The sequence below is a fragment of the Lissotriton vulgaris genome, chromosome 1_2, assembly GCF_964263255.1.
Source record: "Lissotriton vulgaris chromosome 1_2, aLisVul1.2, whole genome shotgun sequence".
Lineage (NCBI taxonomy): Eukaryota > Metazoa > Chordata > Amphibia > Caudata > Salamandridae > Lissotriton > Lissotriton vulgaris.
This window is the reverse complement of record NC_141686.1, coordinates 125,271,592-125,284,529: the sequence shown is the minus strand read 5'-3', so window position 1 is coordinate 125,284,529 and position 12,938 is coordinate 125,271,592. Positions and strand designations below refer to the sequence as shown.

General features: G+C 41.3%; 1 protein-coding gene across 1 annotated transcript in view; it reads right to left on the bottom strand.

Moving 5' to 3' along the window:
• Positions 1 to 12,938, bottom strand: part of LOC147734672 (rho crystallin-like) — a 103,112-nt gene that overhangs the window by 19,219 nt on the left and 70,955 nt on the right. Inside the window, exons 5-7 of the mRNA XM_086952964.1 lie at positions 10,911 to 11,033; positions 7,088 to 7,197; positions 261 to 426 (exon numbers count right to left, since the gene is read on the bottom strand). Of these exons, the coding sequence (XP_086809090.1) occupies positions 261 to 426; positions 7,088 to 7,197; positions 10,911 to 11,033 (399 nt within the window). The remainder of the gene's footprint in view (positions 1 to 260; positions 427 to 7,087; positions 7,198 to 10,910; positions 11,034 to 12,938) is intronic.

The window sequence follows — 12,938 nt, the reverse complement described above, 5'->3', positions numbered from 1 at the left end:
GTAGATTAACTTTTGACTTCATTTCTAATTCAACTTTTCCATTAATGTTTCTTAGGAATCCTAGGGTTGTCAGCTTACTGGGCACGTGCCTGTGTCTTTTGCCTTGGTTTCCATGATGCATTACAGTTTGGTGCTAGCTATTAATTTAGATCTTGGCCAAGGCATATCGATATACAAACGCTTGTCCACACTTTACGCAGGAGAAGCATTCTTTCCACAACCCCTGTCCTACCACATCCCAAAGTTCTCCAGTGCTTTACCTGTAGGTTTTGCTTGAGACGTTCTGGGCTGAAGCTCTTCGCTAGGACAATCACACCCGACTGCAGTACATAGCGCATAGCCACAGCCGCAGCGGACTGGTTGTATTTTTTGCCAATAGCAATCAAGACGGGATCTTCCAGCAGGACAGGAGAGCTTGGATCCACCCTGAAGAAAGGAGCAGGACATAGAAAATGCATTTTGTTACTTGTTGTCAAAAAGAGACAGGGCACAAACAAGTGACTGTGGAATGAGAAACTGACTGAGGTTCTACCTTACTCTTTGATAGATTCAAGTTTTGCGATATCCAGGACTGAATTATTTAGGGCAGTTGTCCGAACTCAGCAGCAGTAACTAGGTAATTCAGTTGTACTTTTTGTTGTTGAAATTTAGCATTTTTTGTTTAGCCAATTGTGCGCTGACATTTCTACTTACCAACCAGTGCAAAAATGCAGTCCCCAGCAGTAGCAATGGTAATCTATTCAAAATGTCTCTAACGTTTTATTTTGTAGAATGCTGAAATACTCATTGAGATGTTTTGTTCTAATGGTTACGTACTATTATTGTGCTAGAAAGACATGTAAAAAAGTGTATAACTCGTAAGTAGGACCATTTAGTGTTTGACTAGTAACATGGTAGTAGTTACTAAAAATAGAATAGTTCGAAAATATAATTTTAATATCTTCTCAGCTGTCCCGGTATTAAATTGTCTGGAAAAATAGAGAAGTAGCTACTATTATGATCTCAAATTGCAAAGGCATTCATCTCTATTCTATTTTGTACCAATACATGTTTATACATCTATTATCAAAGTATTTTCGTTTATTAAAATGACTTTGTTGTATTTGTAGTTACTTTTATTCACCAAACATCTATAGCAAATCATGGAAGAAATAAAAAAGATACTCCACTTATTGATATAAAATAAGAAATAACTACAGCATTGCGTTATTCCCATTCCAAGGTAAAGGGTTTAAACCAGTTTTGCTTCTATATTTGACATATTATTGGATGTAAAAAAAAACCTTCAACAAACGTTGCAATTTCTAACGTCTGTAGTAAGGGATTTTGAGAAACTATGGAAGAACAAGAACAATTTTAGCAATTCTTTGAAGACATACATATTTAGTATTAGTCTGTGTGGCAAGCTATATCTGTGTAGGGAGGTCAACTAGAGCGAGGTCTGCGAATGCTTACTGGTCTTTTACACAGAAGTCAGCGCTGCGTTTCTCCTGTACATGGCGCATTCTGAATAAATTGCGTCAATGATGACGCAGGCTTGGAGATGAGCGAGAATAGGTTGGCCATTGGGTTTCAATTTTAATGCATGTGTTTTTTAATTGCTTTAGGAAGGCAAATGTTTGTGGCATAGGGAAAGTCCCTTTTGGGGGTGTCAATTAATAGCCAAAATGTGGGAATAAGAGTAATAATCCTATAGTAACAAGGCTGATATATCTGAAAATCAGATTATTTGGAGGAGTGTGCACAGGGTTTATGTGTTACTCCGTACGGAAGGGTGTTTTTGTGTGTGTATATGATGCAGTAATTATACTTATGTTCTAGAGTTCTAGTTCTAGGTTTTGCAGTTAAAAGAGGCCTACTGAATCCTGAGGAAAACATCTCACCCTATAACAGTGTATGCTCATGACTGCTCGCAATGAGAAACTACCAGTCCGCGTTGAGAAAGCTGCTGCTCAAGTGTAAATCTACTCGAGCGGCAGAAAACAACAGCTCGCACTGTGCGAGATGCCGTTTTCAATGATTGCACCGTGCGGACAAGCATCCGGCACTGTGCAATCATCCCGAACAGTTAGTGTAGCGCTACGCGTATCTCGTGTAGTGGGAAGTGTACTAGGCCCAGGGTTAGATACATCCTCTGATCTCAGCCCACCCCTCTCTCTCTTTTGAATCCCTTTACCTACTATACATCCATTTATTAAGGGAATGCTGCTTTGTGATGAGCTCTGCTTTTTACCGTGCATGCAGTCATGAGGTTTGGAATGCCTCCCTGTTGAACCACAATGAGTTCCCATTTCACAATATGTTGCCAGTCCGCCAATCAATCAATCAGAGCATTTATAAAGTGCACTACTCACCTGTGAGGGTCTCAAGGTGCTGGGGGGGTAGGGTGCTGCTACTGCTCGAACAGTCACGTCTTGAGTAGCCTCCTGAAGGTAAGTAGGTCCTGTGTCTACCGCAGGTGGATGGCAAGGGTGTTCCAGGTCTTTGCGGTGAGGTAGGAGAACGATCTGCTGCCGGTGGTTGCTCTTCGGATGCGGGGGATGGTAGCGAGGTCGGCTGAGCGGAGTTGGCAGTTCGGGTGTAGAAGGTGAGTCGTCTGTTGAGGTATGCCGGTCTGGTGTTGTGGAGTGCCGTTGGTGCATGGGTGAGAAGCTTGAAGGTGATCCTTTTGTTGACGGAGAGCCAGTGCAGGTTTCTTAGGTGGTGTGTGATGTGGCCGTGGTGAGGGATGTCAAGGATCAGGCGTGCAGAGGCGTTCTGTATGCATTGTAGTCGTTTCAGGAGTTTGGCTGAAGTTCCTGCGTAGAGGGTGTTTCTGTAGTCCAGTCTGCCTAGCAAGTCTAGCAAGCACCTGTCACTTTCTGCCATGTTCAACCACCTTGGCAATATCTGGAGGACTTTCTTTTAATGCAACAATTAAATCTCTACTATCAGTCTCTTTCACCCATGTATTTTAAGACTTTGGCAATGAGATCTAGGCTTTTCCTAGTGAACTATTCATCTCTCATCCAATCCTATTGACTGTTTGAGGGTATCCTTCGCCTCCACCATAGTGCTTGAATTCAACTCCTTGGGGGGCTAATTTAACTCTATGTATGCGCCTTCGAGTTCTTAAACAGCTCATGTAAGACTACTCATGTGTGGGAAAGGATACACCTTTCATAGTGTGTGTACACATTTGGAGTTACCGAGGCCTTGCTTTTTTTTCAGCCCATGTATTGGAACAGTGCCCAGGTACAGGAACACTGTTAGTCCAACAGAACAACTGTGCTCTGTCTTTATAGAGTTAGGAAGTGGGCCCAGATTTACTAACATTTCACACAACGCAGCATAGCAAGTAAAGCTGCTGCACTGTGTTGCATGAAAGGTAGAGAGTACAACTGGGACATATATTCAAAGAAATGGTGCAGTTCTGCTCTGTCCATGCGCTGGTGCACTTGTTGCGCTGGTGCTCTTGTGGCAGCCTAGTGCCAACAAAGGGACTTATGTGCCATAGTGCAAGGGTGTCTGCGTTATGGTCAGGATAGGTTTTGTGCAGAAAGGCATCAAAACCTATGCACCACCCATGGAAATCCTGCCTGACACAAAGTAACGTAAGGCAGCGCAATGCCCTGCATTGAATTACTTTTTCTTACAAAGCCACCCAAATTGCTATTTGGATGGCTTTGTAAACACCAAAAAGGATATTGCAATTGGGGCTGCATCAATAAATTGACACAACTCTGACACAAAATGTTTGTAAATCTGGACCTTAGTGTCCAAGGAGTAAAAGACAGAATCAGCCTCTTCTCGATACTACAGTTTGGCCAATACATGATAAAAAGGGCAGTTAGCCCACCTGCTGCATACCAGATTATGAGTACTACTAAATAATCCTAAAAGCCTTCAGCACTTATTATGCATGGTGATGCTGCTTGGTGCCGGAAAGTATATGCACTACTAGTGCTCTGTGTGGCTCTGTATCATGTCCATCGGTTTCAAGGAATCCATAAAGTGCCCACAATTTGAGCAGACAACTACACCAGTAAGCAAACTAGATTTTCTCTTCTTTCTCAGCAAATAAACTGAAATAGAATTTTGCTCATGACGTGAAGCCTTGGAAGTATTGTATTGTACTGTATTGCAACATTTACACAGCACTTACTGCCTCTACATGTTTCACCGAAGTGCTTTCCTGCCTGCATAGCAAGCTATGCCGTGTGGGGTATGTTGTTGGAAGATTGTTGTTTTTATTTTTGATCATATGCAGGAATTATTTCCATGTCATACTTGATGACCACTGAGGTGTTATAGGATGCATCTCTTAGCAGTGTAGTAGATGAAGAGACAGCTGCAGTGTGTATGGGTTTCAGTAATCTGGCAGCTTTGAACAGCTCTGCAGGTACTTTATGGTATTTCTTATGACCATATTGTAGTGAACTGATTTCTCCAATGGGTTGTTCAACGTGATATTTTGTTTAAATGTTATGGTCCCAAGCAGGTATCATTGGAGAGAGAAGTGGTAGGGTTGTCTGCTGTGAAGGACTCTGTTACTATCATGCCACACCTGCATATTATTGTGAGACGTAAAGAAGCAGTCATATTATGTAGCTGGTTAGAGCCTGCTTTGATAGACTAGATTAAACTGCTTTGATTGTTCAGCAGTATGTGGCAGATCTCTTCAGTTATTCCATACCTTTTCAGTTGGTGATGGCAGGTGTATATACTGGTACAGCACAGGCAATGGATAAGACCCCCCATAGCAGATATACCATATGTATGCATAAGAGGATTAGGCAGTATAAAGATTGTGTAGTCTATAGTAGCTACAATTGGCTGTCAACTGCTGAGTGTTATGGCATTAGCATTAGGGATGGCCAGAAAGGTTATATATGAATTAACATTTTTTTAGGTGAGCCATAGTCCAGCCCTGCCATCTAGACATAGATTTATATGCAAACAATCTGACATGGGTTTATGATGGGGGAAAAGCCCAACCAGGTATTCACAAATATTACTGGCCAACTCAATTTTTTAATTCGATAAAAGTAATGTTTCTGAACATTAGTCATAGTCACCACTGTTGTTACTTAGTGAAAATTAGATCAATCATTCATAACATTTGTAAAACGCACTACTCACCCGTGAGGGTCTCAAGGCGATGAGTACGTTACGGTAAAATACTTTACAACCTTTAACCGGTCACCTGTCAAGAATCCCCACAACATGTTGTGAACATTTATGAATGGAGTTTTCCAGATGCATGATAAGTGCTACCTTCATTAGACAGCTTAATCAATCACATCATTCATTTAATGACTGTCCATGGGAAACACTTGAATGGGGATTGAAAATGAAGCGAAAGGCATTCACAAACGGTTATGGTGCAGTGGGAGACCACAACACTTCTAATTGCCACAGGGGGATATTAGCAATGTATTAGTCCATTGTTATTAACTTAAACTTTGAAATGTTTTGTAGTTTATGGGTATGTCTGACTTAAATCAATCACTGAACAGCACTTGGCTCAGTGATATGATGCAACCATTAAAAAAACGACACAACGCCACCTTGAAGAACATAAAATCTGGGGAAACTCACATACAAACTCATGCCAAATATTACTCACTAAATAACAGGGGGTGGTGATGGACAGAGTTTCTAAATTAAGCAGAATACTCTCACCCAGTCAAGAGATCAGGGCTTGATCCAACACCGTTTTTTAGCTCACTGCACCATCCCAGCTCAGAACCTGGCTATATGCAAACTAGTCTGTCCCTGGCCCAGTGCATCATGGGAACAGGGAAGACCAAACTACCAAGCCAATTCTTTCACTGGGAAGGAAACAAGCCTCCGGGGACCGGCCTCTGGCACTACAGCCGTCTTCGGCCCGGCTTGCCTGAATCTCGATGGTGCAATGAGCACCCCCTTTTGTACCACTTTTGGCCGCCATAAGTGTGGCAGGGTATACTCAGACGTGAGTCCCTTGCTCACTTTGCCACTGGATTCAAGCAAGCCGGGCTGAAGACGGCTGGAATGCCAGAAACCGGTCCTCGGAAGCTTGTTTCCGGTCCAGGGAAGAAATGGCTTGGCAGTTCGGGCTGCACTGTTCCCATGAGGCACAGGGTCAGACTGATTTGCATATAGCCATGTCTGAACTGGGGTGGCAGAGTGGGCTAAAGAACGGTGATGGATTAAACCCATATCTTTTGACTGGGTGTGAGTGTTTGATTGATTCAGATACTCCGTCCATCACCACCCCCTTTTGTACCAAGTATTACTCACAGCATAGAAACAATTTTCAGCTTCTCCGGTCCTTACAGGGATTACATATTTTCAACTGTATTACACCTTCAGATACCCCAGCAAGCTAGACTTAGCTGGCTACATAATGTGGCAACGTATCTGGTAAGTTAGCAGAAGGCTACATACCTAAAGAGTGGTCAGTGTGGATTTACAGTGGTCAAGACTGACATCGAGGCAGACTTTTCTCCTGTGGTGATTTGTGGCTATCTATTCCTGGTTCTTCTCTAAACACAACTTTTAAGTATTTGGTAACTTAATTACAATTTCCAACCATATCAGCCATATTTCCCATATTGTCTTTAGGCAGATTATTAGTCAATAGGTAAATAACCTTAATTTTTCACATTCTACAGCATTTGGTGGAGCAATTGGGTAAGTCATGATTTTAAAGACTTCTCTATTGTGAATTTTACATTATTGAGCCTGTGTCGAAGGGAGTAATATTTTGCTTTAGAACATTTTGTTTGTTCAATGTATATTTCCCCAGATTGTGTCTGCTCTGCTTACTGTCTTCTTCTCATGGACAGTTAGTGATGGAGGAAACAATCCTAGTCTTTTATGGGGAATTTTTAGGTTTTCTTTGGAGGGCAAGTTGGGCCAGATATACTGTGGCTGGGTTCAAAACAATTGGTCAGGCTCATAACTCTAGATAGGCAATCATCTATGTGCTAGTGAAAGATATAATTTGAAGGACGGTAGGTACACAAAGGGATCCACCTTGTCAGTTGCATAGTCATGCTTTTGGGCTCGTGGGATATGGAACAAATTGATTTTATTATCTAGGCAGGAGCACCTTTCTTACCAATTTTCATCCCTTTGCGATCCTAGGACGCTGTAGCCAACCACCACAATATTCTTGGACTTGCAGAACTCCACGAGTTTCTTCTGATTCAGATACGGGTGACATTCCACCTACACGGTTGAATTATTACATGGTTAAGATCAAAAGCCAACATTAGCAGAGGTTCTAATGCAGGGGTGGAGTCAGAAAGAGGGAGAGCGGGTGGCTAAGACATGCAATGAGACAGGGAAAAGTGACTAAACCAATCAGCATATGTATGGTTAAAAAAAACACAACAAATAATTAGTAAGATAGAGATGTGGATCAAACTTCTGTGAATTTGAGTCGAGAGTTGTATGGGACCTAGTTCAGTCTTTATCATTCTTAAAGTTAGCAGATCAGTAATGAATAGTTTGTACGGGTTCCAGTAGTACTGTAAATAAATGGAAAATACCCTTTAACTGAAAACATATAGTTACAGCAGATATACAATATAAGCACCGACTCAAGAAAATGATCACAGTTATGTTACAAAATTGCTCAGTTGTTCTAGAAAAGAATACGAGCAAATCAATCGCATTTGGGCATGTTTTTAATCTTTTTTCTTTTTAGATAAATTCTTGATTACATTAATCAGCCAAAACATGTTTCACCCTTTGTGATAGTACCTTAGAGCCTTCTCAAGGCTGAAAGGTATTATGCAACCATGTCTATATAATTTACAATTGATACTTATATATATATATATACACAGATTATGTGAGTGGTCGGGCCACCAAGAACACACAATACATGCTGTGAGCATTGCAGCATAAACATTTATAGATATGAAGGTAAGCAACATGAGACTGATTGTACTATCTCTCCCACTCAACTCCCCCTTATGCCGCTTCTTGCTCTCTCTTTTTAAAATTGATCACACTATACAGTTCAACATAAATGGGCACTGTGCACATCAGTCACTTTAGTGACACTCACTTTTCATAAACAAATAGAATAGTCTGAGAGATATATCACTGCTGTATGCAGTGCTCGCAGGTTGCATGCTCTACAATGCCACAAAGAGAGGTACATTTAGGAGCAGGCATCAAGAGAGAATGAAGACATTCTGGTGAACTGCTGGCTGTTCTTTAATATGTAAGTATGGCCCAAACCTAGGGGCCACTGAAAGCACATTGGTTAGCTCTTGTGCATTCACCTGTAATAATACCAATATTAATACACTAGCAGCCCGTCCCGACGTTGTCCGGGTATGAATTGCTGCCGGCCAGTAGTATATTGTTTTGTAGGATTTTGTTTTGATAGCATTTCCTATCTGTGACAGGCCTGTGAAACGCTCCAATTCACAGTGCACTGCTGATGCACTTAAGAGTGCGCGGTCAGTAGTGTGTGAACTCGAGTTTCCCTACATTATTTTTCCTTGCGATATTATATAGCCCGAACTCGACAACATGGCATGAGCACAATTTACATTACAGAAGAACACATTCATTTGTGGTAGGCACGGGGAGACAAAATGATTTCCCTGGAATCACAGGATGTTGAGCTGATGCAGAGATTCGAACGTAGCTCCCCAGTTCTAAAGTTCGCAATTCTAGAACTTGTGGCGGGAGGTGTGTCTAAAAGTGTATGTCGCTGCTGGCCATCAATGAGAGAGACCTGCGCATTTTTCAAATGGGTGGTGAAAAAATCTGAGTATGTTGCTGGAGATGTGGGCCGCCGTGCAAACAATGTACTTTCCGGGGGAGGGTAAACACCCATTATTCCGCAACTTTCTTTCCGCATGCCATCACTCCGCATACTTTCATTACGAAAGTACCATGACTCCGCAATGCCATTATAACGCATGGCATTACATTTTATATGCTTTTACCATGCATACATTTACAACGAAATTCGTTGTAAATGCATGAATGGTAAAAGCATGTTTTTTGGATAAGGTAAGTATGGGTATAGGGGTATATGTTTTGGGGTACTGAGGTATATGTTTTGGGGTGTTTGGGTATTTTAAGGGTTCAGATATAGTTTTGGGTTGTGGGGTACAGGGGTAGTTTTAGAGTTTAGGGATAGGTATGGGTTTTAGGGTACAAGGGTATTTTTAGGGTTCAGGGCTAGGTTTGGGTTTAGGGGTATAGGGGTGTTTTTAGGGTTCAGTGGTAGGTTTGGGTTTTGGGGTATAGGGGTATTTTTTGGGTTCAGGGCTAGGTTTGGGTTTTGGGGTACAGGGGGATTTTAGGGTTCAGGGGTAGGTTTGGGTTTTGGGGTACAGGGTTATTTTTAGGGTTCAGGGCTAGGTTTGGGTTTTGGGATTCAGGGGTATTTTTAGGGTTCAGGGGTAGGTTTGGGTTTGGGGGTACAGGGGTGTTTTAAGAGTTCAGGGCTAGGTTTGGGTTTTGTGGTACAGGGGTATTTTAGGGTTCAGGGGTAGGTTTGGGTTTCGGGTACAGTGGTATTTTTAGGGTTATGGGGTCGGTTTGGGTTTTGAGGTACAGGGGTATTTATAGGGTTCAGGGCTAGGTTTGGGTTTTGGGGTACAGGGGTATTTTTAGGGTTTAGGGGTTGGTTTGGGTTTTGGGGTACAGGGTATATTTATAGGGTTAAGATGGGTTAGTGTTTAAGGGTGTTGGGGCATTTTAAGGAGTAAGGGTGGGTTATGATTATGGGGTGCAGGGGTATTTAAAGGGAGCAGGGTGGGATTAGCACACGATATGAGACATGGCATGAAGGGTGGAACGTACCACACGCCCCCAGTGTTTGTCACGCCCCCAGCACACGCCCACAGCACAACGCGGACACGCCCACAAGGGACTACTTTGCTGGCACGGTTCTTTTACCTTTTAAGTGTATAGGGTGTGCGTCTGCATAGCCTATGTCCTTTTGCTGCAACTGCCCTTTCCAACGCTGTATTGGGTGTTGTGATTGGTGCTGTGGTTCCTCTGATGTCCAAACGCTGTATTTAACAGGTGTTTCTAATTGTGACTTGTGTAGCCCTCAAGAAGACGAGCATGTGATGAGGGGTTGTTTGATGAGATTAGCACGTGTTGTGTAAAAGAGTGACCTGAGAGTGTGAACTAGTGGCGGCTTATTACTGAATAGGGTATGGGGGGGAATGTTAGGCAAAAATGGATGAGTGAGAAGAACGAGTGATGTTCATGAAAATGATAGGGGAGTGAGAGAGTAATGACAATCTCACCTGGATAAGTGGGTGCTTTCCATTGTTCATGTTGAAACAGCTATGGAGGAAATTAAATAATGTATCAGGTATATAACGTTCCCAGATTCAAACTCCTCCAACTTATGTGTGAGAAACTTATGGTGAAAATATTCAACTTAAATGCCTTAATATTGAAGATATCCTAGTTCTATCCAAACGACCTAATAATTGACATTTCGGGATCAATCTGCTTTTTCAGCATTCTTCAGTTGGGCAACCACACTGGAAAGCCTACTAACTATGCATGCTAGCAGTCATATGTATCGCAGCTATTACAGTACATTTGGTAACAACCACTGAATGGAAAGACAGTATTATGGGTTGACTTTGGCAAAGTAGTAATCACATTGTTTTCTACATTGGCAGCGCAGAAAAACAGGCCCAATTTCTGTGTGAAAAGATAGATAATCAGGGATAGCTGACTTGAACAGGATGGAATCTTACGTGTTCTCATTCTATTGCACTGGTAGTATTCTGTCTGGGGCAGTCTGCCTACTGCCCCTCAACAATATTTCTTAACGAGTATGAGTTTGTTCTTAGTCTTCCTGAACATATTAACATTGATACTCCAGACTCCATACGTAAAAAGACAGCAGATATCTAGAATTGAAACATGTTAAGTCAACTTACTTGGTTACAGACAGGTGCATACTTGAGTCCTGGTTTGCTTAAAAGCCGCTCCAGTTGCCGGCAATTAAAGTTTGACACCCCAATGGATCTTACCAATCCAGCATCCTTGCATGCCTCTAGGACCTGCATGGGAGTAGTAGAAATTCAATTTAGATATAAATCTACAGGAAAATATGAAAATGGATTCTACTTCTTGTACGCATGGGACCTGCAGCACGTCTTTCCATGGTGAACAGTGATTGAGTCCCTGAGTCTTGACTGAAAAGGGCCTCACCATACAGGTTATATGACCATAGTTTATGTTTGTGATATTCTAGTCCTAAATGTCATGACGATCCCTCACCATCTGACCTCCAGATTCACAGATATACATGTTACCAACCGAGCCTGGAGATTGAGCTAGAAAATCTTCATAGTAGACCCTCTGTTGCTGTTTCTTCAATCTCATCATACCTGTGAAGCACTCTCTACAGCGTAGCTGATGAGAGGAGTTTGAGACTCAGGGAAATAGAACCGTCCTGAACAGTTGTACTCAAGAAAAACAAGAACAGCAGGGGTAAATAACAAAATAGACCTGATTTATTCATAAAATATTGGTGTCTGTTTTTTATAAGTTATAGGAGGCTGTTCTGCAAGTTGTTTCAAACTATGACTTCGAAATACCCAAAAATGAACAATAACGCAAAAGGAGTATATATCATTGGAGTTGAACCCAGAAGAGAGCTGTGGCTTGAGCAGTTTAAGTAGCCCAATAAAAGTGCATTGAACTTTAAAATGTTACTCCCAATGTACTTGTGTTGACAGAAGCTTTGTGTAACAGCATTGGAATTGTAAAAAATAGTGTTGGCTTTTTTTCTAACAGTCTAGTAGATTATCATTTATAGAGATAGCTTTATAAAATTTCCTGGTTCTGCAAATTTAAAAGGCACTATGTTTAAGTCAACAAAATAACTAATGGAATGGTTGAAAATGTTAAAGCAACACCCCTGTGGATTTAAGCACTATTTGTATATAGCAGTAGGTCAACTGAGCTTTGGATTAGTACTGAAAGACTTTAGGCCTGATTACGGGTACAGGTGCTATTTATCGCAACTGATAAATGACGATATCACAAGGAAAGGGTGGAACAGATATCTCCTATTACAAGTTATTGGGTGATTACACACAGATGTTTGTGTTTACCAGCCCAAAATCCACATAATATGGTTAATACTGCAGGCCTTTTCAATTTTTATTTTTGGCAGGTTTGATCTGCCTGAATCTAACATAGATGGAGTTATTTAATGCATCCGAAAATTATCAGATGTAATGAATGAAATCAAACTCATAATTCTGACCCGTATGTAATCCGGGGTTTACAAAGAGGTTGGAATTAGCAAAGCCACTCATAATGACGTCCTAACACTCTGTCTCATGTTAAATCTACAGCGCTAATGGATAATGTAGAAAGGTAGGGTCTACATCTGCCATAATTTACCAATTTGGATAGACATGTGCACAGGGCTAAGATGTTGGTATCTACCAGTGAGTAGGATGTGAGTAAAGTGAAGATAACTATCTAAATGTCACTAATGATACACCTGAACTGAAGCTACATAGTAATCCCAAGAAAGAGCAGTATTCGCTCTAACTGATTGCACAGGCATTTTGTATTTTTAATATGTATGCAATAGCACTCAACCTTCTAATGGTTCTACTGCAACAAAACCACAAACCAAAGTGAAAAACAACATACAAAAGGGAGTGCTAGGAAGTGCAATGTTCTTACTGAAAGTTCACTTAATCACATATTAATCCAGATTATTCAAACACTTAAATTCTTCTTATAGATCCTATATAACGCAGGAGCCATGATATGATATTCACAAACAGATCTTCTTTATTCTTCAGAACATCAAACTGAAGCCCAGCCAATGCATTTCGTCCTGACAAGGGACTTCATCATCAAGGGACTTAAACAAACAATGCATACATTTATGTACGTATATAAAATACGTATTCATTAACCAAACTGAGGCTACGTAGCCA